Source organism: Paramisgurnus dabryanus, chromosome 5 (assembly GCF_030506205.2).
Source record: "Paramisgurnus dabryanus chromosome 5, PD_genome_1.1, whole genome shotgun sequence".
Lineage (NCBI taxonomy): Eukaryota > Metazoa > Chordata > Actinopteri > Cypriniformes > Cobitidae > Paramisgurnus > Paramisgurnus dabryanus.
Window position 1 is genome coordinate 18,593,832 of NC_133341.1, and position 27,886 is coordinate 18,621,717.

Genomic DNA, 27,886 nt, shown 5'->3' on the forward strand with positions numbered 1-27,886 from the left:
GCGCAGCGCTGTACGAAGCGGAACGCGCCTATTTATTCTTTCAAAACAACCTGGAGAAACAAACAGAATATGATCAAACGTATTTTAAAGTAAGAATATTTAGTCAGCACACCGTATAAGATAGTTATTCAAAATCTAAGTTCCTGAATAATTTCTAGATAGTCTCGTTTTATTTGCCACAAGGGGGCATCATCGTTTGCTTATTTTCAAACTGAGGTAAAAACATGCATGACCTACCTCAGAACTGCTGTAATGGATTGTATTTATTTATTTAAAGAGCACTTATTTCATTGCTAAAATACAACGTTCATTTTTGTTTTTGTATAATACAATGTGGTTGCGTGGTTTATGCTTAAAAAACATTATTTTCCACATACCATACATTTTTGTAGCTCCAGATTTCACTCTCTTCCTGAAAAGCTCTGGGTCCCTGATTGGTCAGCTAATCTGTACGTTGTGATTGGCTTGAATACCTCTGACATCCGCCGGAAATGTGACGCTCCTTACCATGTTTGAAAGATTCGACACAATGCAGTGCTAACAGGATTTAGCTCACAGGCTGTGAGACAAACCAGGAGGAATTACCCTTACGAAAATTAACCATGGTTTTATTGTGGTAAAAGTGTAGTAACCATGGTTTTTTGGTGTATTGATTACTATCAGCAAAACCGTGGTTTTACTACACTAACTATGGTTTAACTATGGTTTTTGAAAACCATGATTGTCAAAACCATGGTTATTTTGTAGTTACTATGGTTTTACTACAGTAACCATGGTTTTTTGGTTTTAACTGTAGTAAAACCATGGTTAATTTTCGTAAGGGTATGATTATGTCAGTCTCATCTAGATCACCAATCCCAGGAAGTAAACTGTTGCCTACAATCCGTGTGTTTGTTGTAGTCCAAGAAAAGAGATTTACCTTGGAGACGAGGATTTAACTCGTGTCATCGTTTACTTAGGGGTATGTACCTTTTGCATATCGTTAGCATGTACTAATACACACTTACACACCAAAGACAATTTTAAACCGTGAATCAGACAATAGGTGCTCTTTAATAACCCAGACCTAAAATTGTGCACCAAGTACCACTTTATTTTATTCTGATTATACACCCTATCACTTATATTGAATTTTGGAGGAGCAAAAACTATTTGAAATCTAGCCTAAACAGTACCCAGCATAATTTTTTAAATTGCATACCTTTTGATTATACACAGCTTTATAAAAATATATTTACAAACATAAGAAATAAACTATAGTAATAAGTAAAAAGAAATCACAGAAATACATAGAATACATAAGGAACAATTGACGACGGGTCGTTGAATTATTAGAAAATAATAAATGCACACCTAAGGTGGAAATGTAAATAATTCAAAGGACCGGAGTCAATTATTCCACTTATACCACAGTAACCACAAACATTAGTCTGCCTATTTTTAATATTGACAAGTTGTAATGTTTGCTTCACTACACTAAAGAATTAGTAAAACTTTTGCTTGAATTTCAGGCAATGTGTAACCATCTTCAACTGTCTGTTGTTAAGTGCAAAGCAAAACATGGCACACCAAATAGGTTTTTGGCAGCAATGCAAGGAAGAACAAAAGCACTATTAAAATTTAAAAGTTTTTCTTTCAGAAATATGACCGTATGAAAAAAGTCTTATTATCTAATAAGTAAGAGATTAGAATCTCAAAATTTTATTTGATTTTTATTTCAGTCTTTGACATGACCTTACTAGTCAATATTAAAGATATCAAGGTTATATTTTCACAGAATGTTTTTTACATGATCTAGGATGATTTTATGTAAAAAACAAAACAAATGACTTTATCTGTGTTTTCCCAGGCAGGGTCACTATCTGTGCACAGATTTGCACAAGTAGCAAGCAATACAATTATACAATTTATGATAATGATAATATAGAATAATAATAGAATACAGATTATTAAAATAATATCCCCTTTGTAATTTTTATGAGATATATTTCTGGAAAAAAACATGACATAAACAACAAAAATACAATGTACAGTAAATGCTTAAAATACATATTTAAACAATATACTTAAGGCAATACAAAAAAGTCCTATCATTGTTATTCCAGTTTAAGATATTTCCCTTTCCTCTTTTAAAAAAGCATGTATACAGTGATATTTTATAATCGGTTTTAGAAAAAGAATTTAAATGTTAATACTCTATAGTGGAGGTTCATTTTCAGGGTAATTTCTATTAAGCAAAGGTCAATTTCAAAGGTCATCGAGATTTTGTCCTTGCTGATTCCTGCAACAGATAAATATAAAAAACACAAATTTCCTTAACGAAGTTAGTATAATAGCATATTTTGATATATCACGGTATATACATAGTGGATAAGATTACACTGTAAGTCTGTTTTACGTTTAAGATGTATAGCCTACATTACATATACCCACCACCATCAAGTGTCCATTCTTGGCTCTGTAGACCATGAATTCACCGCTACTCTTAAAATCAACAAAACCCTCTTTTCCAGGCTGGATATCAAATCTCACACTACAAATTGGAAACAAGTAATACAACTTTAAAACACTCTTGTTAACAACACAGTAATAAACCTACATTATAGGCTCGGTCTTCTGATTGTGTAATTCAGAAAAATGTAATCTTACCTTTCTTGCACAACTTTGACAAGGCTGTTGTTTTTTGTCACTACACATATTTTTGTCAATGCCTCAAAAAGATAATTGCACTGCAAGACCAGGTCCCCCTTCAAACAGAAAAGCCAACACACACACAAAATACCATTTAAAACAATAACAAAGCTGGCAAAATGTAGGGTCAATGCCCATAAATACTTCTCTATTTATAGTGTTTGACATAAAATAATGAAAATATTTTAATATAAATAGGAAACAATATCACCAACTTTTTGCTTTGTGTCATCACATGCGACATGGAGAATCAGGAAGTTGTCACTTAAATTGCTGATAGACACCCCTGTAAAAAGCAAATATTGCATATATGCATGTTACTTCTGGGTGTGTGATAGCATTGACTCATCTACTAATGGGACCTGTTTGTTAAATGCAAGTGTTTGTAAGTTACAATAAACTATGGAAAATTATGGATCAGGACAAGTACACAGCACAGTCAAAAAAAACATAGTAGACTACACACACATATTTAACATTAACATATAAGCATGTGTCAAAAATGTAATAATATCCCAAATTCACAGACTTTTTTAGCATTTATATCTGACCTTTCAGTGAGCTGTAATTCACCCTCTGTTTGATTTTGGCCTCCTCCACCAGATATGCAGCCGCCTGAGTGAAGATCAGCTGTCTGAAACGTGGCCGAAAGCCATTCCTGTCATACTTAATCACTGGGACACTGTACTGTACAGGGGAAGATATCACAATAAACTTTCCATGTACATTATCTAAACATAAATCTGGCTAAACTGTTATTAAAGGCTCTCTAAGCAAATCTGATAGACGTTAGTTATTGTTGACGTTTGAACTGTTTTCAAACAGACGGAGCGTTGCTAACTCCTCCCCCTCCCTTCCGTGCTTTCATGAACGCGCCCAACCCCCACCCCCAAATCCTTTTTGTCGTTTATTGGCTGGAATACTTTGTTTTGTGGTGCTAGGTTTGGCCACTATGTTGATATTGCCGTTTGTGAAGCCTGGGCTGTCTACAGAGATCGTGTTTTTTTACAGTTTGATCAGCGGACAGGCAGCAAGCAGATAGTGAGGAGATGTTTCCGGTATGTAAGAAAAAATGTTTTATGGTCTAAAACGCGTCAATTCGCTTAGAGCGCCTTTAAGTGTTTAATCATGTGCACTATGTATTGCTGAAAACAGAACTAAACAGAACTATAGTCCACCAATATGGAATGCTACAAAACTTTAGATACATGATCTATACTGCATAAGAATTCAATCAACCTGAATACTGATGTTTTTAATAATTGCTTAACTTCAATAAGAATAGGCAGTGCAGTCTCTTTAAGAGGATTGAACTGCTGTTCGTTTCACATGCCTTAATGCCCTCAGAACAAATCATCTGCAAGACTTTGATGTTTATTTCCTGTTCACCTGAAGAAAAGAAGAAAATACACAAATCAAGAGTGCTACAATGTATTTTACGATTGCTTAAGCATGATTTAAAAATTAAGGCTCATTTTGTCAAAACTTTGTTTTAAAGTAACTAATTCTCAAGATTTTTGACTTTTACTGTGAATATGTTAGCCCTAAAGGGGACATATGAAAATCTGATTTACTCACCCTCAAGCAATCCGAGATACACATGTCCACCACCCTCTTTCAGACAAACACATTTGAAGTAATTTTAGTACTGTCCTTGCTCTTCTAAGCTTTGTAATGGTAGAAAACATTAAACCCCCAAAAGTGCATTCATCCTTTACAGAGGTAATCCATATGGCTCCAGGGGTTTGTAAAGGTCTTTTTCGATTAATCGATGCACTTTTGTAAGAAAAACATATTTCAATCTTTATAAACTTTAATAACTAGCTTCCAGTAATGATGGCATCTTGCACTTACGCAATTCATGAGAGTTTTAACATTATGGAGCGTTGGTTGTCATAGGTACATTGCGCAGTGACTCGTGTGAGTTCAAGATGGCGTCTCTACTGATAAGTAGTTATTATAAGCTATGTCCCAATTCGAAGTCTACGACCTCCTAAGGCTGCATTCTAAGACAGATTGCGCCACAGCGACTAAAGGTCAGTAAGGCCGTCCCAATTCAAAGGCTGCCTAAAATGCGACCTCAGAATGCGTCCCTTTTCTCCACGCTGCGAAGGATAGAACAAATGGATCCTTCACAGCCTAGGCTATCCTGAGATTCATTGCATGCCTGTAATGGCTGGATATTTTAAAATAAACATTTAAACCTTTGTTAATTTCCGTTCTCTTTGTGGACTCCGGAGGCTGCGACCTTCAAAGACAGAGTGCTCGCCTTTAAGGTCACGTCCTAAGAAGGTTGCAGCCTTCGGACCAATTTGGACACAGCTACTGTTTATAAAGTTATATGAATATTATACTTACAAAAGCACATTGATTACCCGCAGAAGATCTTTATTAACCCTTTGGAGCTGTGTGGATTACTTCTGTGAAGGATGGTTGCACTTTTTTGGGGTTTAAAATCAGAAGTTGTTCCCTGATCCCTGTTTTCTACCATTATGAAGCATGGAAGAGCAAGGACATTTACTAAGATAACTCCAAATGTATTCGTCTGAAAGATGATGGACATATGTTTCTTGCATTGCTTGAGGGTGATTGAATTACCCCATTACTTTTGATATTTGGCTCCAAAGCATCGACAAAATGTACAATCTAAGATATAAGCATTTAACAAAACAGAAGCATTTTCTTATCAAACACATAACATCTTACTTATCCTGGTGTCAGCAAAGGGTTGGCATACACTGTGAGGATAGCTTTCTTTCCTGCCTTTGAATATGTCACTGGCCAGTGCTTTAATTTGCAGCTGTAAATAAAATGGACCTGTAAGGAGTTTGCATACTAATAATACAGTGACAAAATACACTCTCAGAAAAAAAGTACAAAAGCTATCACTGGGGCTGTACCCTTTCTAAAAGTACACTTTTGTACCTAAAGTTTGCATTTAAGTTATACATTTATACAACCTTAAAGGAACACACCCACATTTTGGGAATTTAGCTTATTCACCATATCCTGTAGAGTAAGATAAGTACATACATACCTTTCTTATCTCCGTGCGTGCTGTAACTCTGTCTGATGCAGCCCCCGCTAGCTTAGCTTAGCACAAAGACTGGAAGTGAATGGCTCCAGCTAGCATACTGCTTCCAATAAGTGACAAAATAGCGCGAAAATTTTCCTATTTATGTGTTGTGATTTGTATAGTCACACCGTGTACAAATACCAAGGTCATATGAGACACAGCCATCTTTTAACAGTATACATATTGGGAACTCCACACAAGTAGCAGTGCAACAATACAAATCACAACACATAAATAGGAAAATGTTCCATTATTTTGTCACTTATTGGTAGCAGTGTGCTAGCTGGAGCCATTCACTTCCAGTCTCTGTGCTAAGCTAAGCTAGCGGGGGCTGCGTGAGAACTAGGTTACAGCACGCACGGAGATGAGAAAGGTATGTATGGACTTATCTAACTCTGGTGGATACGGTGAATTAGCTAAATTCCCAAAATGTGGGCATGTTTCTTTAATGGTACATATTTGGACCTTTTTAAAGGGTACCGCCCCAGAGACAGCTTTTGTACTAGTTTTTTCTGAGAGTGTAGGTTTTAAAATTGAAAGATGACACAGACTGCATACCTGTGCCTTTCTTTGTGTAGTGATCCCTCTGACGTACTTCCGCACAAGGAGACGTGTGTGTAACTTACGCAAGAGCACTGAGGCCTGTACAATCGGAAAACACATGAATTTCTGATTTTAAAGTGCTTTTAAAGTAAATCAGTCTTTCAACGGATCAAATAACGTATAGACTACCTCTTGCATTATGGGTGGAGGAGTGAGCCATGTGTTTACGTCCAATACGGATTTTGGCAGGTTCTCTTTGAGTCGAGTGAGGTAGTTTTGTTGGACAAAGGCCAGATATTCGGAGTTGTCCATGCTGACAGGTTGATTTCTGTTCATGAAGCCTTTAATAAACCTTTTAAGTGTGGAAAATGCTATTAACATCAAAACAGCATTAAACCTCATAAATATCTTCACTGTCAAAGAAAAAAGGTTTAAAACTGTACCTTTTCTGTACCCTAAGGTTAAGTTTTGTGCCTTTACAGGTATGCTAAACATAATACAGTGTTACATAACTGTACCTTAAAAATGATTGTGTACCTTTTACAGTTAACTGTTTTGTACCCCTAAAATTTTACTGGTACAAAAGTGTTCCTTAGCTTGCAATACAGACATAATTATTATCTTACTTCTTAATGACTTTGACAGCCCAGGCTTTCTTTTCCCTCTCTTTTCTGGCCTGAAGACCCCGCCAGCATGCCTCAATTTTGGTAGCTATTAAAATCCAATTAAGAGTGATGTAATATTTAGGGTTTAATTTAGTAACTTCAATGTACTAACAAGCAAAAACCAAAATACCTGCTTCTCTTTGCCTCTGGTATTCTTCTCTTCCCCTATAGCCTTTGTATTTGGCCTGAATCCTTGTGGCTTTAACAAACCAATTTAAAGGCAATGAGATGTGGCATTCAATATCAACTTACTGCAAGCAACAGACTATGGCAAAATACATTTACACAGTCAAGAAGCAAATAATAATTCATTTATTTGTCAAGATCCTTCAGTTACTCTCTCTATCAACATGGTAGTCTCACCCAGTTCATGCTTGCAGACCTCAAATGCATCTTCAGTGGCAAAGAGAGTCCTGGGATGGCGAATGAAGATTTTGGTTCTTCCGAAATTAGCAAGGAAAGAAAACAACTTGTAGTTTATTGCAGCTAATAAAGCTGTACAAAATACAGTAGACAATAGGCAGTTTATACCTTCCCATTTTGTATTCGTCTGTTTTGTAGCCAAGATGTTTGATAAGACGCTGAACTCCTTCTGCTGGTGTCCCCTTCCAGTGTGGCCATGTTTCTGGACATAGAGCCTTATATCTACACAAATCAACATGGAGGTTTGTGACATTTTGGCATGGAGGTGTTAGGGAACAAGTGCTTGATACAAAAGATGCGCTTTTAATGAAACACTACTGCTGAGGTCAGTTTCAGATGACAAGGGTTAAGCGCTTCTAGGTAGATTACACAATATCAAGTTAACATCATCATTTTAATGGATTTTATTGATTAAATTTACTATATGACAGAGACTACGACGCTGTGCTCCACCGTTTGGACTACAGGAATGTAGATACATTAATGTCTCTCTAGAACACAAAAACAAAAAATCACCTTTTCAGGAAGACTTCATATCGTCTCCTATACGCAAACCCAGCACGTCTTACTCTCAAGTGCTCCATTAACCCCAGGTACTTGACTTGATGTCTCACCGTAACGTCATCGAACTGCCCTAAGAGAAGGTGAGCGAGAGAAAGGTTGCCGGCTCTTGTAAAACATTTAGCAGACAAAAAACCACAAACCTCAGGGGTGAAGTGAAAGGTTTACCTGGCTGCTTACAGTTATTAGGTTTCAGGCACCGTATATACCATGGCTCTTTAGACATAAGTATTTCTGTGAGGCCTGCAAGACTGTTCTTAAACTGGGTGGCCACCTGTTAACAAATGCCTGGTCAGAAATGTGTCAGATCCATGAAAAGTCTACAGTTCATGCAAAGTTTGTATATTACAATGCTTGAATAGCTGAATGGACATAATGTATGGAAGGAAATAACGTCAGCTTTTAGAAATACTTATTGGTGGTAAAAAGTGTCACCCGTTGTCCATTAGAAATGTGTAACTGGTCCCCGAGTGTGACTTGAACCACCAATTGGTCCAGCATGGAAGTAGGACTGGTTAGGGACTCGAATTGGGGTGGGGTGTGCAATAAGTACAAACACTACAGATCATAGCTTTTAGCCTCCTCGATAGAGCACCTGACTCCCATGCTGGACCGTTTGCTGGTTCGTGTCCCACTCGGAGCGGGAGCGAGTAGGACCATATACAAATGCGCACAATAACAATCTGCAGATAGATGAATCTTGGAAATATTGTATGTACAGATCAAGCTGTTATGATTTGTGTGTCTTTGAATTCATTTGAACACCTTTACATTCACATTTACTAATTTAGGATACACGTTTATACAAAGCAACTTTAATGAGATAGCATTTAAAATTTTATTCATTTAACTTTTACTGTACCGTCTCAGGTCTTTTCTTGCCATCGGGTTCTATAGTTGGGAAGCAATGCTGGATTATAGCATTCTTAGACAGTCGCATAACCTTTAGCAAACACACACAACCAACCATTATATATGTATATCTATTTCTTAGTCCTAATATACAGATACAAAGAGAATGCATGTTATGAGTTAACTCGTACCTCTTTAATGTTTCTGTACAGAAGATCATTATTTTTGTCAAGAAATCCTGACAGGATGAGAATATCATAAAGGACAGGATAAGGAAATGTTAAAGCCTTATTATGTATCCTAAAACTGTAAATAAAAAGTAACCTACCAACAACTGAGTAAGTAACGTCTCCAGCATAGTGTAAAAGACGAAAATCTCCTCGATCCAAGGTCTTACGTGTTTTTTGGTCGGCCAGTTTGTGCCTGCAGAATTATAGACAATGAATGTGATAAATACTAAATAAAATCCTTGGGAAAGCATTTTAACTCTTAACTAAATCTGTCATGATACTGTAATACAAATTCTAGTTTGCCATAACACTACAGCGTGCAATTGGAGACATTTTACATAAATTTTAAATAACAGTATTTCAATCATGTCAAATGCTTTCAAGTAAAATTATGTTATACACGTTACGTACGTGACAAAATGGGGGTGACCAGACATCCTCCCCTCCAGCTTCTCCAGGAATGTAAAATCTGTGGCCTCTCCAGGACGCAGGCATTCTTCATCCTTAAAATATGGGATACATGAGATTTAAATTGTGTATGACTTGCAATAATGTGTTGTTTCAGCATGATTCTGTTACCAGTATTGATATGATGCCTCTATGTTTCTCCTCCACAAGGTCACAGATGATCTTATTGTTGAAGTATGCCACCGCCTCCCACTGAAATAAGTAAAATGCACATTGATGAAAATATGGCAAAGCACAGAAAGTAAACCACATTGCCAGGTAAGGTTCTTTACTTCCACAGTGATTTATTTGTTTCAGATTTGTCCCTGGACACAGGATCAAAAGTATGTTTACAAAAAATAGGGCTAGATTCACCTATTATTTTTTAAACAAATAAACATTTTTAAGCTATATGAAGCTGAAAGCACTTTGATGATCACCTCGATTCCCTCCATCTCATATTCTTCCTGCTCTGATTTGAGGGTGAGCTGAATGAACAGCTGCTGAAGTTTTTCATTGCAGTAGTTTATGCAAAACTGTTCAAAGCTGTGGAAAAGAAAGTCATTGACTAGTCAAACTATTCAAATAAAAGTATTTCTATTGCGACACTGGCTGGAATAAAAATTACATTAAAATGTGAATTTATACAACAACATACTCTTTTGCAAATGCACAACATTTGACTGGCAAAAGAAAAAACTTAGTGTGCCGTGTTTCGTTTTAATGTACATGGCCCATTTATTTGTTAAGATGTGTCTACAGGGCTTGTTCTGACACAAAAGGTGACTAATTAGTTTTGTAATCTAATTAACCTCTTTCAAAAGTTTACTTTGGCGTTCTGTGCAGAAAATGTTACATAGCCAAATTATCCAAGCATGTAATAGCCGTCATTTCACTGTATAGGTTAACTAGACCTGATACACTACAGCCTGTAACCCACTTCGAACTAGAAAAATCATCTCTTGTGAGATATATGATATTCCTTTATTTAAGCAAAAATCCACAGTGATTTCAAGGTGTTTGGTTTGATTTATTTATTTATTTAATTTATTGTTATTTATTTTTGGGGCATGGTTACACGTTCATTTCATTTTCATTGACAACCCAATTTTGTCTTGTTTTTGCCTAAACATCTGGGCTGTGTTTGGATGGCTATTAGACGTCTTTTAAAGCAGAATTGCTTTCTGGGTATAAGTGCAGTGATTTAATGTTACCTGTTCACATCAAATACTTCAAATCCATAGATGTCAAGCAGTCCAATGACCGTTTTTCTGGTTGAATCCTGCATTGAAAGTGTTAACATATTGATAATCTACCGATTCATCAATTAACGTGTGTTCATTGTATAAAAAGTAGAAAATGTAAATTACATGTATGCTTACCTTGTTTACTAATGATTCATTAATCTTGTTAACAAGCCATGAGAATGTCCGCCCATAGATGGCTTTGGCTAGTGCATCCCTGGCATATTTTGCATGTTCAACAGTGAATGGGCTTAAAACCTGACAACAAATATTTAAATGAGACTTTTACTACTTATTACACTCTAAAAAAATGCTGGGTTATTTTCAACCCTTTATAGTTTATTTTAATCTATCACTCATTACAAATGTACAACAAAATAAAGTGTGCTTATGTAAATAAATACACTAATATGTGGATCACATTTACTACATAAAACCTCTAGTGGGTGAGTTGGTAAATGCTAGTTACTAAACAAATAGATCATTAAATCCATCACCTCTTCTGCTTTGGCTTCAATCTTTCTGTGTGTTAAACCCTCCTGTAACATGTTTGAGGGAATGCCCAGCAACTAAGAAGAAGAAAAGAATAAAGGCAAAAAGAATGGGAAAAAAATCATAACATACAGGGCCGGCGCCACGGGGGGAGTGAGAGGGCGTCACTATCCCGCCCCTTCAGATCACCGTTAATGTTGAATGGGATTTTAATGATAAAATGTGCTATTAAAAATAACATTTGCCTAGTGTATGTCTTTCTATAGTGAATCATAAGCTAAAATATCAATATTTTAGTTAAGGATGGTCTGTGAGGCTGGTGCCAGCACTGCTAATATACGATACAAAAACTTGACAAAAGTGTAAGTGCAGCATACCTTTGACAGCCAGTGTATTTCTGCACTGCTGTTTACTGTGGCATAACCTCGGGCACCGGCCTCAAAGGGGACATTGCCAAGATGAAGGACACTGGCAATGATCGCAAACAGATGCTGTAGAAAGACCACAGTATTACAGGCACAATATGTAGGATTTCACCACTAAAGGTCACATTTTTAAAACGATAACAAACACAAAGCTAAAAGGGATAGTTCACCCAAAAATAAAAAAACTTTTATTCACTATCATGTTGTTACAAACCTGTATAAATTTCTTTGTTTTGATGACCACAAAAGAAGATATTTGAGATAAATTGAAACTAAATCGATTATAAGCTTGTTCAATTCAGGAGCATTTTTTATCCAAACAAATTCTTTTTATATAGGTTTGTAACAACATGAAAGTGAGTAAATGATGACAGAATCCCTTTAATGACATTATGAAGGAGAGTGGAATGATGGGAGAGTTTTTACTGTCCAGAGATGTATGGAATTTGCTAATATGAGGTTATGAATTAATATATGTTTGATCACATTATTTTATGCCATTGTAAAAAATTAGCTGCAAGGCACAACAGGATTTCTCGAAATGCTCGATGAAGTCAAACACATCTATCGTTTCTACAAACGGAAACTGAGCATAGCATATATTACTTAATTGATAGGCGACAATGACTAGGAAAATTTCTGGGAACTTTTGGGATAATGTAAGTACAAAACTAGAAGAAATACGCCACACTGTGCAAGTGGTTTTTGGATATTTAATTACAAAAATCTTACATATTGTGATATATTTAAATATACTGGATGGTTCTAGTAATGTTATTGACTGGAAATGATGGAAGCAATGCAATTACTCTCACAGCAACTTACCTCTATATCTTTTTCACTGAACTCAATGGTGGTGAGAGCTTTTTGCACAGTTTTCCAATCACTTTTGTCATTAATAGAGCTCACTTTGGCACATTCCCCCTGCAAATGAAAACAACACAATGAATATGTTAATTCACAGCCCTAATATAGACAGTTTCATCGGACGCACGTGCGGTGATGCGATTTCACATCTGAGCGTAACTTAAAGGAATAGTCCATTTTCTTATAATCCAGATAATTTACTCACCACCATGTCATCCAAAATGTTGATGTCTTTCTTTGTTCAGTCCAGAAGAAATTATGTTTTTTGAGGAAAACATTGCAGGATTTTTCTCATTTTAATGGACTTTAATAGAGCCCAACATTTAATATTTAACTCAACACTTAACAGTTTTTTTCAACAGAGTTTCAAAAGACTATAAACGATCCCAAACGAGGCATAAGGGTCTTATCTAGCGAAACGATTGTCATTTTTAACAAGAAAAATAACAAATATGCACTTTTAAACCACAAGTTCTCGTGTATTTTATCAGGTTTTTTTAAGAAAATGGAATATTCCTTTAACTTCTGGTCTCTGTTTGTTTAATGATCTGACTTGTTGCTAAACTGAACTCTGGAACAAATACTTCGTCGAAAATAACAAATGTTTTAGTTTCTTAAAGACGAGGGAAGACGGCGATCATGGATTACTACTATTTGATGGGGGGTTTGCCAACCGATTCGTAGTTACGATTGTATACATTATAGTACACATTTAACACAGTAATGTTAGCTCTGTGTAGTTTTTGATACATGATTTAAACTAAGGTTATCTATTTGTTGTTAATTTTGCTTATCAGTAAAACTACTCTAAAAGGACTTTGGTGTAATTGTTCCAATGCTGAGTTTACCAGAAGTTACGTTTGTTCCACGAAAGCCATTCATTTGTGTTGTTACTGCTGAAACCGTCTGTTCTGTATGTGTAAACTTTATGTTTGGAAAATGTAATATAAAATGTTACTTACCTGAATAAGGTACCGGTAGTTTTGACAGTTTCGCTCCAAGCCAAGCCAGCGAAGGAGTTCATCCTCTCCTCCCTCAACTAACTGATAAAAGATGTGGAAGTTCCTCTCGCCATGATTTTGGTGCACCACTCTTGACTTCTCAAGTAAATAGCTTAAGATGTGACCACCAACTGCTGCTCCCTTTATAAAATATATATTATAAAATAATATTTTGCTTAATAAAATAAAGCTTTACAAAAGCTTTTAAAATCTCCTTAAACTGACTTTACCTGATGGTCAAACTGTATGTCCATATACTTTCCAAAACGACTTGAATTGTCATTTTTTAGAGTTTTGGCATTTCCAAATGCCTGTAGAGAAAAATCATGTGTGTTCTATTTTTAGTTTGATAGTGATACATTTTGTAAAACATGTACATTCAGTATTCAACAGTGAATTTGTTGAACAAAAAGTTTGAATTCTTGCCTCCAGCACTGGATTGGAAAGTAGAAGGCGATCTCTCACACTGTCCAGCAGTCTGGTGCTGGGACAGCTCACCGCGTAGAACTGAAGGACTTTCTTAGAGGCTTCAGTCTTACCAGCGCCACTTTCACCAGAGATGAGGATGAAGTGGTTGTTTGTTTCACTAATCATGGTCCGATAAACATTGTCAGCAAGTGCAAATCTGAGATTGCAGAAAATACAGAGTACAATATAGTAACTATGCAGATAACACCAGTTTAGATCAGCATGGATTTTTATGTTGGTCCGAGCTGGATTTAACTGGTTTGGTGCCCATCTTGCTGGTGCACCAGCATAACTATATTGTTCATCAAAGTCAAAACCAAATGTTGGATCTTTTAATATAAACATTGTACTCTACACTCTCAAAAACAAAAGGTCCTAATAGGTACCATTTTGGTCAAGATACAGCAGTGGTGAATTTATTTAACTGAACCATGAGCTAAGCCACTATAAATAACATCTATTAAAAAAAAAACAAGCAGTATATATTATTTCCCTGTGCATACAGGTAACTTACATATGAGGAGGCAGCTCAAAAAAGTTGACACCCATGTAAATATCCATTTGTTTCTTGGTGTAGATGCCCAAGTCTTTATATGGATTAACTGACACCAGTAGGGTTCCAATGTAGGTCTAAAAGAAAGAAGGCAACTGCATTTAAAATTTAAATGCAATTAAAATGTAATAGTCTCAATAGATCAGCGTGAAATGAAACAATTAAAGTCTGCTTAGTTCTTTAAAGCGTTTCATTAGAAACAGTCAGCATGAACAACAAGCTATGGACTAACACACAGGTTTGAAAAAGATTGCAAGGCTGTGACAACAGTATCTTACAAGACATTTACCCTCATCAGGTGCCCTTCATAACCTTAAATAGTCTATGATATCTATAACTTGTGTACAAAAGTCACTGCTGGCCTTCCTGTGAGGTGTGTTTAGCATGGAACTCCACATTAACTCCCTCCCATCTCAATAATGAAAGTAGTGATACAGGATACTGCATTATCAAGACATCAAATCCTTATTTGAAGTCTATTTTAAAGATGCAGTGTGTAAATTTTAGGAAGATCTGTTGACAGAAATGTAATATAATATACATAACTATATTTCCAGTGGTGTATAAAGACCTTACCTAATGAACTGTTATGTTTTATTACCTTAAAACGAGCCACTATATACATACACCCTGCGGTCCCCTTTCATGAAAGATCGACATTTTGTACCGCCATGTTTCTACAGTAGCCCGACAGCGACGACAGACGACAACGTGTTCGACATTTGGGGGCTACTGTAGCTTCTCTATGCATTTCAAAAGGGAGGGCGAGGCGATGGACTGAGCCGTCGGGTGCAATTTGCAATCTCACCGCTAGATGTGACTAACATCTAGCCTGGCTCCGCCCTCCTACGTGCTTCCGTTTAATTTTCATTTCGCTTCAGTACTACGTCTGGGACTGCTGTGTAGAGTTTCGTTTTCTCCTGCAAAAATCTGCAAGTCCAATCGGCGAACAGAGGGGGGTGGCTAAGAACGATGACGTTGAGGTCGTGCGTCAGTTTGAGTTGTAGTTCAGTTATGGCAGCGGAGAAAGACGTGAGAAAAGCTATGCGGTCTGTTGTTGCAAAACTGCCAAACTTACAGAAGTTAAACCCGGAGCAAGAACCAGGTTTGCTAAGTTTTGTTGGTTGATTATTCGGACTTGTTGTTTCGGCGCATGATATACGTCACGACCACACGTTAGCGATTGCCTATGGCAGATCCTGAGTGACTCTGGGCAAATCCAATAGTTTTAAACTTCAACAGAGGACCCTTCTTAACGGAAGTAATGCTTTGCAATGGAGCGTGGCCAGACTCTCTGTACAAATGAAATGAATGTACGAGAGTCTGGTTGGACCAGGCTAACTAACATCTACGCACAGAACCTTTAAGAGGTCGTATGAGTGTTGCACTCACATATATGAGGTTCTCGTTGAAGCGTTTCCTGAGGTTGTCCATGAATGCAGTCTCACTGGTGTAGGCATCTAACAGCACAAAGTCTTGAATGCCCACCCGGTCCCGGGCCGTAAGAGAACCCTCCATATCCTGAAGGATTCGCTGGCAGCGCGCCTCTAAACTCTGTTAATCACAAATATTAAGTAATATGAGTTTATTAATAATCATATTTTAAATAGCATAGATGGGATTATTACAATGTACAATAGTTCGCCAAAAAATGATTTACTCACCCTTATGATGTTCTAAATATGTATAATTTCAATATTCTGTTGAACACAAAAAATATATTTTGATAAATGATGGTAAGCACACACATTGACTTCCATACATGTTTATTTGTTTTTCCTACTATGGAAGTCAATGGGTAGGGTCAATTGTGTGCTTACCATCATTTATTACTTTGTGTTTAAACAGAATTAAGAAACTCATACAGAGTAAATCATGACAGAATTTTCATTTTTGTGTGAACTATCCCTTTAATTTCATTTTAAAGAACATAGCTTAAGGGTGCAGGCCAATAGCAGTACTCTTGAACTTACAGTAATGTCAATGTAACATCAGTCAAACATTACATTTATCATAGATGTAATTTACTTTCACAGCCACAACTAATTTATTCAAATACTATGGGGTTATCAAAAAATAATTCAGCTGGTCAATGGGACCTGATAAAATAAAACAGCTTTTATTAATTAGATCATTGTATGACTGCATTATTACGTAAGAGCAGATACTTGACTCTCATTCTGATTTAATCCTGTAACATACTACTTCAGATGTGCCATTTAGCAATATGCCATGAATCAATGAACTTTCTGAGCCCAAACTCCCTTATCTAACCAAAAATGTTTTTCAATGTTTCTGCACAGTTTATCAAACGGGGCAGTCATCAGTCAACACTATAAATGGTTGGGTCCACCCTTGTCTTTTGACATCCAGGAAGGATGTCGGTTTTCTGTGTTGATAAAATTATATTTTTGTGCCCTCCAAAAACACTATATTTGGAAACGGTAAAAAGCCTAAACATAATATATATTTTAACTTTAAAATTAGACATTATCTTTACTCAAGTGGTTCTGAAAATAAATATTGAAAACAATCTGATCAATTGTAGTCTTTTAATACACAATACATCTTGTTATTCAGGTAAATATAATAATTTTTCAATAGCATACATTTTGTAGATTGTACGTACTGAGGCACTGTGCCGCCCTATAAAATGTTTCAAAAGCAAACTTGATTTGTTATGAATAAAAAATCAACAGTATGAACACTAAATTAAATTAAATAAAATTATACACATTTTCAACATAATGCAACAGTAGCAGTGGGATATAGTAAACAAGTGTTACTTTCGTCCTGACAGGAACTCTTGACATTTAAACCCGATTTACTTTTATTTTGAAAAACTCTGAGAAGGCACACTTCAGGATGTGTTACAGCACTAAATAACCTGTAGATTGATTAGTACTGTAATACATGAAACACAAGAAGTTATAAAAATAACTGGAATTTACTTATCATGGACGAAAACAGCTTTCTAGACCTACACACGCGAAACAATGACGAAATAACGCGATATTTGTCAGCTCTGTCAAGGGTTGTGTGCTAAAGATGCTGTCATGGTTTGGAATGCAAATGTAGTGAAAAATGCACATTAGTTTTCTAATTTCTCATGTATCCTTTTTGCTAACTGACTTTTTTGCAATGTTTTTGTAAAATAGTGCATAGTGCAGTTTGTACCATAACCATTTTGGTTTCAAAATCCCAAATCTTTTACATTTGAAATAAAATTTAAATCCCCAGTTTTTCAATATGGCTACAATTTGGACCCCAAAACTGTATGTAGCAAAAATATTTAACACGTGATAAAAATTATAAGCTCTTACCTGCAGTATAGCGTAGTGATTGGGTCCCTGTGTAAACGGTGTGTCATTTTATCCAGTTTTGTAAAGAGCATCTGTGATTATTTCGAGTACAACAGGAAACAATGTCATATCACACTCACCACTTCCACCATGGGAAGTCATTAATAAAAGGTTTGCTAAGGAAGCAGAGGCCTGAATGTATGTGTGTGACAAGAAACATCTGCCTGAAACAGAAATCATTGCGGATTTATTGTTTTGCATCCTGAAATAAGCATAGCAGTGTGTGTTGGTCCTATCTCCTTGGTTCCTATAAACCTGAGAGCAAAACTATTTCTATCCAAGATTACACAGTTCCTCTCTGTTCCTGTCATAGGAAGGAATTTGTCCGAGGTCATGGACATTTAAAAACTAACTGTTCTTTTCTGATGCTACTGATGTTTCTGACTGTTCTAACAGACACACACTTTTACCCTTTGCCCATTACACACATGGCCTACTATACTACTAAACATCTACAGTACCTTTAAGGTAAGCCAAAGGGTTTGAAATCACAAGTTAAAAACTGAATTATTGTATGGTAACACTTAACAATATAGGTTGTACTGTAAGCCCAGACAAGTTGATTCAACTTAAAAAAAACTCTGTAAAGGTAACTCTGGAATCTTTGCCATAAAAAAGAGGCCATCTTGCAAAGGTATACCATCAAGTAAAGCAAAGGTTTCAACTCAGCACTTAACACACAAGTCTCAATATTGGTGACAGTAATCAAATTTCACATAGTCCAGAGATTTAAATAAGCTAAAATAAATAGATTCAACTCAAAATTTCTTGTTGAATGAGAGAAATCATGCAATTTGTGCATTAAACTAAAACACTTGCACAATTGAGGAAATGTTTAGGGGTGAGCGGGGCACAAACTAACGCAGGGTTAATTGTAACACGGCTACTTTATATATTTGTACAGGGCCGTGCAATCTGTGCTTTTTTTCTCTTACTGTCAGAAGATGATCTCCTGTGAATTTGTAAAATTTTTTGATTTGTTTTCGTTTAGATATTAAACAGAGAGTGTTTTGGAGGCATGGAAGTAAATTTCTTCATCTTATGTTTTTCTCTAAAAATTTTCATCTAAAATTTCTGAGTTGAGTGTTACCAAATCCAGCTTTATATTATTTTAATCACTGTTGTGTTACCTAGAACATAACACCATTTTGAAACATGTCAGCAACTCCTAACTAATAGATTGAAAAATTTTTACACCGTGGGGTTTAATTGTAACAAAGTGTAACAATTAAGTTTCAGGTATACAATGATAATGAAATGAAAACGATGTAAATACTATTTATCAAAATGATAACTGTTAATACAATATCAGGGGAAATAACTCACAATTATGATTTTTTAAAATTGTGCAGCCCTTTCAAAAAAACCTTTTTATATTCATTGATGCTTAATACAAGGATGATTAGATGAAGGATCAAGGATGGATGAATGTGTGGATATTTATCCATTATAGGCAGATATATAAACAATATCCACATCTAGTATATAGACATAATTTTATTGAATTATTTGTGTTTAAACTAAATTTTCTACCAGGTTTTACAACAAACCCCACCTATGGGGTAAGTTGTAACGTTTGCACTCCTGTCACTTTTAGGGCCCTATTTTAACGATCTGAAACGCAAGTGCGAAGCGCAATGCGCAAGTGACTTTGTGGGCGGATCTTGGGCGCTGTTGCTATTTTCCCGGCGGGAGAAATAACACTTGCGCCAGGCGCAAATCAATAAGGGGTTGGTCTGAAGTAGGTTCATTATTCTTAGGTGTGGTTTGGGCGTAACGTCAAATAAACCAATCAGAACGCTATCCAACATTTCCTTTAAACGCAAGGGCGCAAGTTCCATGGCAGGTTGCTATTATTATGACGGATTTACCAGGCGCACGCCAGGAGCGGTTCACAGCTGAGGAGACCAACGTTCTTGTAAGAGCAGTCAAAGACAGAGAAGTTGTTTTGTATGGGGATGGGAGAAACCCGCCCAAATCAGCGTAGGTTAAACAGGCGTGAGAGGAAATAGCCACAATTGTCTCATCAGCTGGCATCCCCATTGTTGCGCCAAGCGCTACAATGATGTCAGGAGACGGGGGAATCCCAAGCTTGCCAGCATAAATCGGGCACGCCGTGTAACGGGAGGTGGATCTGCCTCTACACAGATCTGCGTCCACCCTCACCGCTGAAAGGGCTTGGGGGCTTTGAAATCGGACCCAAGAAATGCAAGCACGGTCCAACCCCAAAGAACAACTACAAATCAAGTTCATATACATTAAGGTTTTTTATGAAAACAATTTAATTATTATTTACATACAATAAACGTAATACAGCCACACAACAAACTTATGAAAATATTTTAATCGTTATTTGCATGATAATTTTTTAACGCAGCCACACAAAATAAATAAAAACTATCATCACAATGCTCACCACAATGATTTCCCTTATCTCATGTGTTAATATTTTTTATTGTAGCAATTTATGATTTGCAAAAATAACTGTTGCATCTGTGTAGATTAGATAAGCAAAGTGTGTGCGGGTTGTGCACGCTATACATTATGGTCAAGCATGCACCCTTAAAATATCATAATGAACCATGCGCAATGCGCCACTGACTTTAGACTAGTTTTTCTTGGTCAGTGGCGCAATTGTTTTTTGAAACTGCAAAATAGCATCAGGGATGGTTTGCGCCGGAACACGCCTCCTTTTTTGCCCTGAACCGTCCAGGGAGCGCAAGTTCATTCCCTAGTTTGCCGACGTGCGTCTGTGGAGGGAAAAACCCGCTGTGCGCCGGTGCAAAATACGAATGATACATGCGTTACTGACAAAGTCAATTGCGCTGTGTGCAAGATAGGGCCCTTAGTGTTATTGTATGATAACGGTAGGTCCCTTCCTTTGTAGCAGAGATGTGTGTGTTGATAGAGTTATCATTTTTTTACACAATCTTAAATATTTTTTGAATGATAGTGCCAAAGCCAAAAAGCGTTACTTTGTGCTTAAAATAAAATGAGGGTTAACAGTGTATTTGTTAACTCTTTAATTAACATTAACTAACATAAAAACTATACTTTTACAGCATTTATTAATCTTAGTTCATGTTAATTTTAGAATTTAATAAAACATGGAAATCAAAAGTTGTAACTGTAGTTAACGCATGTGAACTAACATAAAATACTGTGTTGGCATTAACTAATAATTTATTATAAATAAATAAATGCTATATACAGTATGTTGCTTATTGTTAGTTCTTAGCTAATCCATTTACAAATGTTAACAAATACAAATGTATTTTAAAGTGTTACCATAGTGTTTTATTTTAAGGTTCCATATCCATTAAAGACAAAAACTAAAACTTAAGTATAAGAACCAGCTTGTAAGGAAGAATATTAAGACAATGGATGCATTGTTTACATTAAGTCTATATTTTCAGATGCACCTGAAGGTTAGTCAGGTGTGTATTGCAAAAGCAAAAGTGCAGAGACAAGCTGAAGAAAAGCTTGTAAGTCACTTGAGACATGACAATCACCAATCTTTCTTTCTTTCTTTCTGCTTACTATGTTGTATTGTTATCAGTACAGATACTGTTGTGTCCACTGATATTTTTAGCCCACAATCACATTGTTCTGAACTAAAGAAACAAAAGGTTAATTTCCGTGAGAGTTAAATTTCCAGTTTGGTGTTAATGTTATTAGATACAGCTTGGAACATTTCAGAGCGAGACATCTAGAGATTAAGGTTCATTTTAAGGCAGAAGGAAAGTCTATCTGTTTACCTGACCATCATCTGAGAGCCCTGTCTATTGTCCAAAAACTCCAGTATGTCACAGGATCCCAGTGCTCAGCTCACAATATAGCTTGAGACTTCAGAAAGAGATGGTAAAACCAATGGCCTACATTCTCCTGCAACGCCCACTAAAGTGAAACTTGACCAATTTCTGCTGCTAAAAAGTTAGTTTTTGATTTTTTTTTTAACCAAAAGTCGTTTAATTTCACTCCCATCACTGATGACTATTATTTTTATTTCTTTAAATGTAAAAAAAAAATATTGCAAGGGATTTGTCAAATATCAGTACTATGCAGTACATTTCTCATTTACATCTTGGGACAATTGCACTCATCATATCAATTACAATTTATTTTAGCAATGCAGTTTATGGTAACAATTTACTTTACAGATCTGTAATAACTAATGTTATGGTAATACACACGTTATTCCATGATAATATTATTTTTAAACCATATATTACAAGTAGTTACTGTGCAGTTTCCAGACAATAGCAATGTAAATTGCATTGATTTAAATGTATGTACTAACAGAATTGATAAATGTTCAGGATTTACTTATTGTGAAATAATATTTCTGTTATTACACCAGCCTGATGGTGTTATAAAGGAGTAAAATGTTGACAAGTACATGGTTACTTTTAATTGTTATGGCATAATAACAGTGATCATTAAAATTTTATCTTAGAAATGAAGTAATTTCACAGAAACTCAGGGCTGTAAAATACAATATTGCCTGTTCCTATACACTCTAAAAATTGTGCTAAATAGTACTAATAACTTGTAATCATAGGGGAACCATTTTTAGAGCTATCCAGCACCTCTATAGAACATAGCACAATTTGGTTCTACACAGGTGCTACACAAGTTTCACATAGGTGATGTTTAGCACTAAAAATGGTTCCCCTATGATTACAAGGCAGTAAGACACCTTTAGTGCTACTTTGCACCCTTTTAGAGAATGTAGTTGTTATAGGGGCAGTTCCATTTCAAAAAGTACACATTTGCACCTAAAAAGTTCATATTAGTACCGCATATTGGCTAATAGCAGGTAACATGAGACCATATAAGATAAATCATTATTTTAGCTTTTTTCTCAGACGCATACCTAAAATACAAAACATTCCTCAGTTACCTCAGAATCCATTACGGTTTCCAGAGGAGATGAATCTTTAACCTCCTAGTATTTGTCCACAGTGCAGAAGTGTGAAAGGCCTTTAGTGCCTAGTTTGCCTTGGCATGATGGGAAACTCAGACCAGTAGAAGACAGGTCTTTGTTTATCTCCTTTATCAATATTCTCCTCTGTTTTTTTCTATTCGGCTTTCTCTCTGTATCACATGTTTCTACCCCTTGAGTTTTCATGCAATCATTTTAGCTTGGTTGAGCAACACTAATAAACTCAGCTGCTCCAAGATGTTGAATGATTCATGCAGGGGCAGCAGGAGAAGATCTCATTCATCGGCTCTCCTTAGTGGCCGCTGCCCCACCATGTGTAACACAAGGCTCTGGAAACCCGAGCTATCGCCCAACTCCCTCCCCTCCCAGTTTTCTTCTTCTGCACAAAATTACAATGTTGGAGTCTGGTTACTGATCTTTGATTAGGTGGATCTATTTTCGGATAATTACAACCCACTCAGCAACTTGTGGCCCGTAGCCCATTTGGTGTAAACTTGCTTTCATTTTATATGCTAATATATGCGTAATCACTTAGACTGCTGGAACAGAGACTCGAGGTGCAGATAAAACCAGTAATCAGGAGATATAGCCAAGAGCGTAACCACGGCCATGCATCAAATAAAAACGAGTTTAGGTGGTGTTTAAGGAAATCATATGACCTGTAGCAACTTTTATAATAACAAATTCATAAAATGTCATATTTGCTATAGACAACCTGTAAACACTGTGTAGTATAAACACTCATGCCAATGCCATAGAAGAACCATTTTTGGCATGGTTCAGTAAAAAACCTTTAACATCGTTTTACAAAAACCTTTCTGTTTTACAAAAAATGTATTATACACTCACCGGCCACTTTATTAGGTACACTTTACTAGTACCTTTTGCCTTCAGAACTGCCTTAATCCTTTATGGCACAGATTTAACAAGGTACTGGAAACATTCCTCAAAGATTTTGGTCCATATTGACATGATAACATCATCCAGTTGCTGCAGATTTGTCGGCTGCACATCCAGGGCACGAAGCTCCCGTTACACCACATCCCAAAGATGCTCCATTGGGTTGAGATCTGGTAACTGTGGAGGCCATTTGAGTACAGTGAACTCATTGTCATGTTCAAGAAACCAGTCTGAGATGATTTGCGCTTTATGACATGGCACGTTATCCTGCTGGAAGTAGCCATCAGAGGATGGGTACATGGTGGTCATAAAGGGATGGACATGGTCAGAAACAATACACGATGCTCAATTGGTACTAATGGGCCCACAGTGTGCCAAGAAAATATCCCCAACATCATTACACCACCACCACCAGCCTGAACCGTTGATACAAGGCAGGATCTCGAGAAATCGAGACTCATCAAACCAGGCAACGTTTTTCCAATCTTCTATTGTCCAATTTTGGTGAGCCTGTGTGAATTGTAGCCTTAGTTTCCTGTTCTTAGCTGTCAGGAGTGGCACCCGGTGTGGTCTTCTGCTGCTGTAGCCCATCCGCCTCAAGGTTCGACGTGTTGTGCATTCAGAGATGTTCTTCTGTATATCTCAGTTGTAACGAGTGGATATTTGAGTTACTGTTGCCTTTCTATCAGCTCGAACCAGGCTGGCCATTCTTCTCTGACCTTTGGCATCAACAAGGCATTTGCGCCCACAGAACTGCCACTCACTGGACATTTTCTCTTTTTCGGACCATTCTCTGTAAACCCTTGAGATGGTTGTGTGTGAAAATTCCAGTAGATCAGCAGTTTCTGAAATACTCAGACCAGCCCGTCTGGCAACAACAACCATGCCACTTTCAAAGTCACTTAAATCACCTTTCTTCCCCATTCTGACGCTCGGTTTGACTTGCACCAGATCGTCTTGACCATGTCTACATGCCTAAATGCATTGAGTTGCTGCCATGTGATTGGCTGATTAGAAATTTGCATTTACGCGCAGTTGGACAGGTGTACTTCATAAAGTGGCCCGTGAGTGTATTTTCAACCCTGTAACACAAAATTATGTACCTATAGTCACATACATTTTTCATTCTTTTCCGTGACACTGTCACATTTTTACGCGTTTTTTACATGACTGTATCACACATTTCTGTTTACCTGTCATTGTCACTTATTGCTTTTTCCTATTTTCAAACCATTGTTGCATCGGTTTATGGTTAGATTTGGTGTTTGCATTAGGATGTTACTTTAAGTGAGATTTTTAAACTATTGTCGCCTGGCATTAGGGTTAGAGTTGGGTTTGGGTAAGGATCTCATTTTATGTAAATCTCACCCTAAACTGAAGAGACAATGGTAAGAAAATAGGACAAAACAGAAATGTGTGACACGGTCACGTAAAAATGCAGAAAAACCTGACAGTGTCACGGAAAAGAATCAAAAATCTACATGACTATAGGTATGTAATTTTGTGATACTGGGTTGATATTTTACAACAAATACAGACATTAACAAATATGATTTGGTCTTGTTCTTTAAAAAGGTAATTGAGTCAGACCTGATGGTGTATTGGCCAGCGCTCCGACATGTGGTGCTTTCACACTTTTGAGCGACCCTAGTTCGATTCCCGTCTCGTGGTCATTTTCCGATCCCATACCTCTCTCTCTCCTCCCTGTACTCTCCTAAAATCTCACTGTTAAATAAAGGTAAAAACTGCCCAAAAAATATAACTTTAAAAAAAGAAAGGTAATTGAGTAGTATAGTATTATTTATTTATTCCACAATCTGACAAACTGACTGTAAATATCGGTTTACAGTAAAAAAAAAACAATGCAAACAAATACCAAAAGGAGTTTCCCACTGATTCAACATATTGAGATTCGTTGGATCACTGTGTGAATCAACCATGAAGTTATATCACATTTGACTTACATAGTGCTGTGTCATTATAAATGTTGCCTTTTGTGGGAATTCCAAATAAACAGGATTTCCCTTCAAACATTTTAAGTTTCTTGCATGAACACCTCTGACTCTATCACTGTGACCTTTTTAACCCACATCAACATCCATCTGAAGCGTTAGACACAAATACTGCCTTCAACCCTTAAAAATACACTTTGTCATAATTTTTTCGTCCTCATTTTGTTTAAAAGCCCAATGTCTTTCTTATATATATATATATATATATATTTTTTTTTTTTTTTGTAACTTTTCATCTCTTTTCAAGATAAATAATAGTAAGTAGACATTACTTCTGAGTTGATTTAACAAAAAAATTTAAGGCAGCTAAGTATTTTTACAGTGTGGGAGTGGATGGTGACCGTGAGTCGAGTGGAGTTATTTGTTTAAAACTTTTGGGTCATTTCGAAGTTTGAAGATTCAGTCACCATCCACTGCCATGGTAACCAGAAAACATAATTTTTTTAAAATCTGCATTTGGGTTCTGAAGATCAAAGAAAAACATTGGGGGATAAAACGACATGAGGGTGAGTGCACCTGTAGAGCTCAGTGGTAGAGCATTGTGATAACACTAACAGCAAAAGGTCATGGGTTCAAACAGGGAACACACATACTGATACAAATCTATACCTTGTAATGCACTGTAAGGGGCCCATTACACCAAAAGCGTTTATGGCAGTTGCAGGCGCCTTTTTCGAATGATATTGTATGGGCAGGGAGCGTTTGCGCGCTGTTTATGCGCACTGAGCGTCTTGTGGTTTTTGCCACCGGCCGCATCACGCGCCTTTGAAGGAACGCTGAGAGCGGAGAAGCGTCCGACGTCATTCGCGTCTTTCCATTGTCCAATCGAATGAGGGCAGAGGCGGGCCTTACGTTGTGGTGAGAGAAGTTTACAGTTGCTTTGAAGAAGCGGACTCCACTCGCTCACTCTCTCCTGCGTGTTTGTGCACCTCTCATCCTCAAACAAGGTCAGAGCAAGCACCCTCTTTTTAAAGTTTCTGCTAATATGACAGTTAACAGCAAAAGAGCGCTCACGCTTCAATATTTGATTGACAAGACAGCTGACTCTGTGGTTGCCTAGCAATATTAAAAGCCGCGTCGCATTGCTGTTTTTTTTTAAAAAAAGGCAGTGCGTCGCGCCTTGCGTTTCCAAGCGTTTAAAGCGCAATTGGTGTGATTAGCCCCTAAGGCACTTTTTTGCCTAAGTAATGCTAATTAGGGTCTACCAATGCATAAATGTAATGTAAATGGCAAAGTTTTCGTTTTGGGGGGAATTATGCCTTTGAGCCAATCAGATGCATTATCGTCCAATACATGTTCTTAATTCTGTGTTTAGTATTGATTCTTAAGGTGAATGATCTGTGTCTGATTACTGTTTGGCATTGAGATCACTTACTTTTCATTTAAATATTTAGGTAAATTAATACAATGATTCTGTTTCAGTTATTGATTAAATATAATCACTCTCTTCATTACAACTTGGTATAACTTTTAATTGTTGCAAACAAATAATCAATTTGCTATAACGCTAGGGTTTAAAAATATCTGTGAAATCACAGCAAAGCTTAAAAGGTCAGAAACTCCACAGCCGCACAAAATGGTCATGTTAATATATATAGACCTAATTCTTGTCCCTTGGATCCTTTGACCTCATTTTTAAGATGGTAGTACAAATGAATACAATGGCAAAACCGATGCTGTTTTGTGGAAAAAAATCAAACATATACAATAACATTCCATAACATTTTAAAACTGTGCTTAGAATGATGAAGTGAAATTTAAGTGCAAACTCAAAACAGCATAAAACAGGTCAACAGTCCAGCGTCAAGACAGAAATAGAGGACATGCATTTCTATGATCAGAAATTTCTTACCTTAGTGTGCATGGGATACATGTTTACCAATGGAAGACAAAATTTCCGTCCTGTTTGGTTTGTTTTAAATGAAAGCCTCAAGAGAGAACAGGGCAGTGTCAGCGGTGCAGAGAGGCGTTTGCACAGTGGTGCCCAGCGTTATACAGTAAAACACAAATGGGACACTGCTTATTATGGCTGCATCCCCTGGATTTACGGATCGCACTATGAAACAGGCTCTGCATGGGTTGTCATAGTGTCCTATTTATTTTTTTAAGTGTGAAACTGGCCTCATTCC

The 27,886-nt window shown here is 36.7% G+C and overlaps 1 protein-coding gene across 1 annotated transcript; it reads right to left on the reverse strand.

The window, feature by feature from the left end:
- Window positions 1-1,693: 1,693 nt before the first annotated feature.
- Window positions 1,694-27,741, reverse strand: myo1hb (myosin IHb). Its single transcript, XM_065250126.2, has 32 exons — window positions 27,610-27,741; window positions 15,931-16,092; window positions 14,500-14,615; window positions 13,944-14,142; window positions 13,748-13,828; window positions 13,479-13,658; window positions 12,475-12,573; window positions 11,602-11,715; window positions 11,230-11,301; window positions 10,871-10,990; window positions 10,703-10,770; window positions 9,929-10,034; window positions 9,621-9,701; window positions 9,453-9,544; window positions 9,140-9,234; window positions 9,003-9,049; window positions 8,822-8,902; window positions 8,128-8,233; window positions 7,915-8,032; window positions 7,507-7,620; window positions 7,339-7,415; window positions 7,106-7,174; window positions 6,937-7,021; window positions 6,500-6,662; window positions 6,326-6,409; window positions 5,398-5,491; window positions 4,025-4,080; window positions 3,243-3,378; window positions 2,907-2,977; window positions 2,650-2,747; window positions 2,434-2,533; window positions 1,694-2,281 (listed from the first exon to the last, which is right to left on the reverse strand). Exons 1-32 carry the CDS (start codon window positions 27,628-27,630, stop codon window positions 2,255-2,257), a joined length of 3,132 nt encoding a protein of 1,043 aa, XP_065106198.1. The 5' UTR covers window positions 27,631-27,741; the 3' UTR covers window positions 1,694-2,254.
- Between the last annotated feature and the right edge of the window lie 145 nt (window positions 27,742-27,886).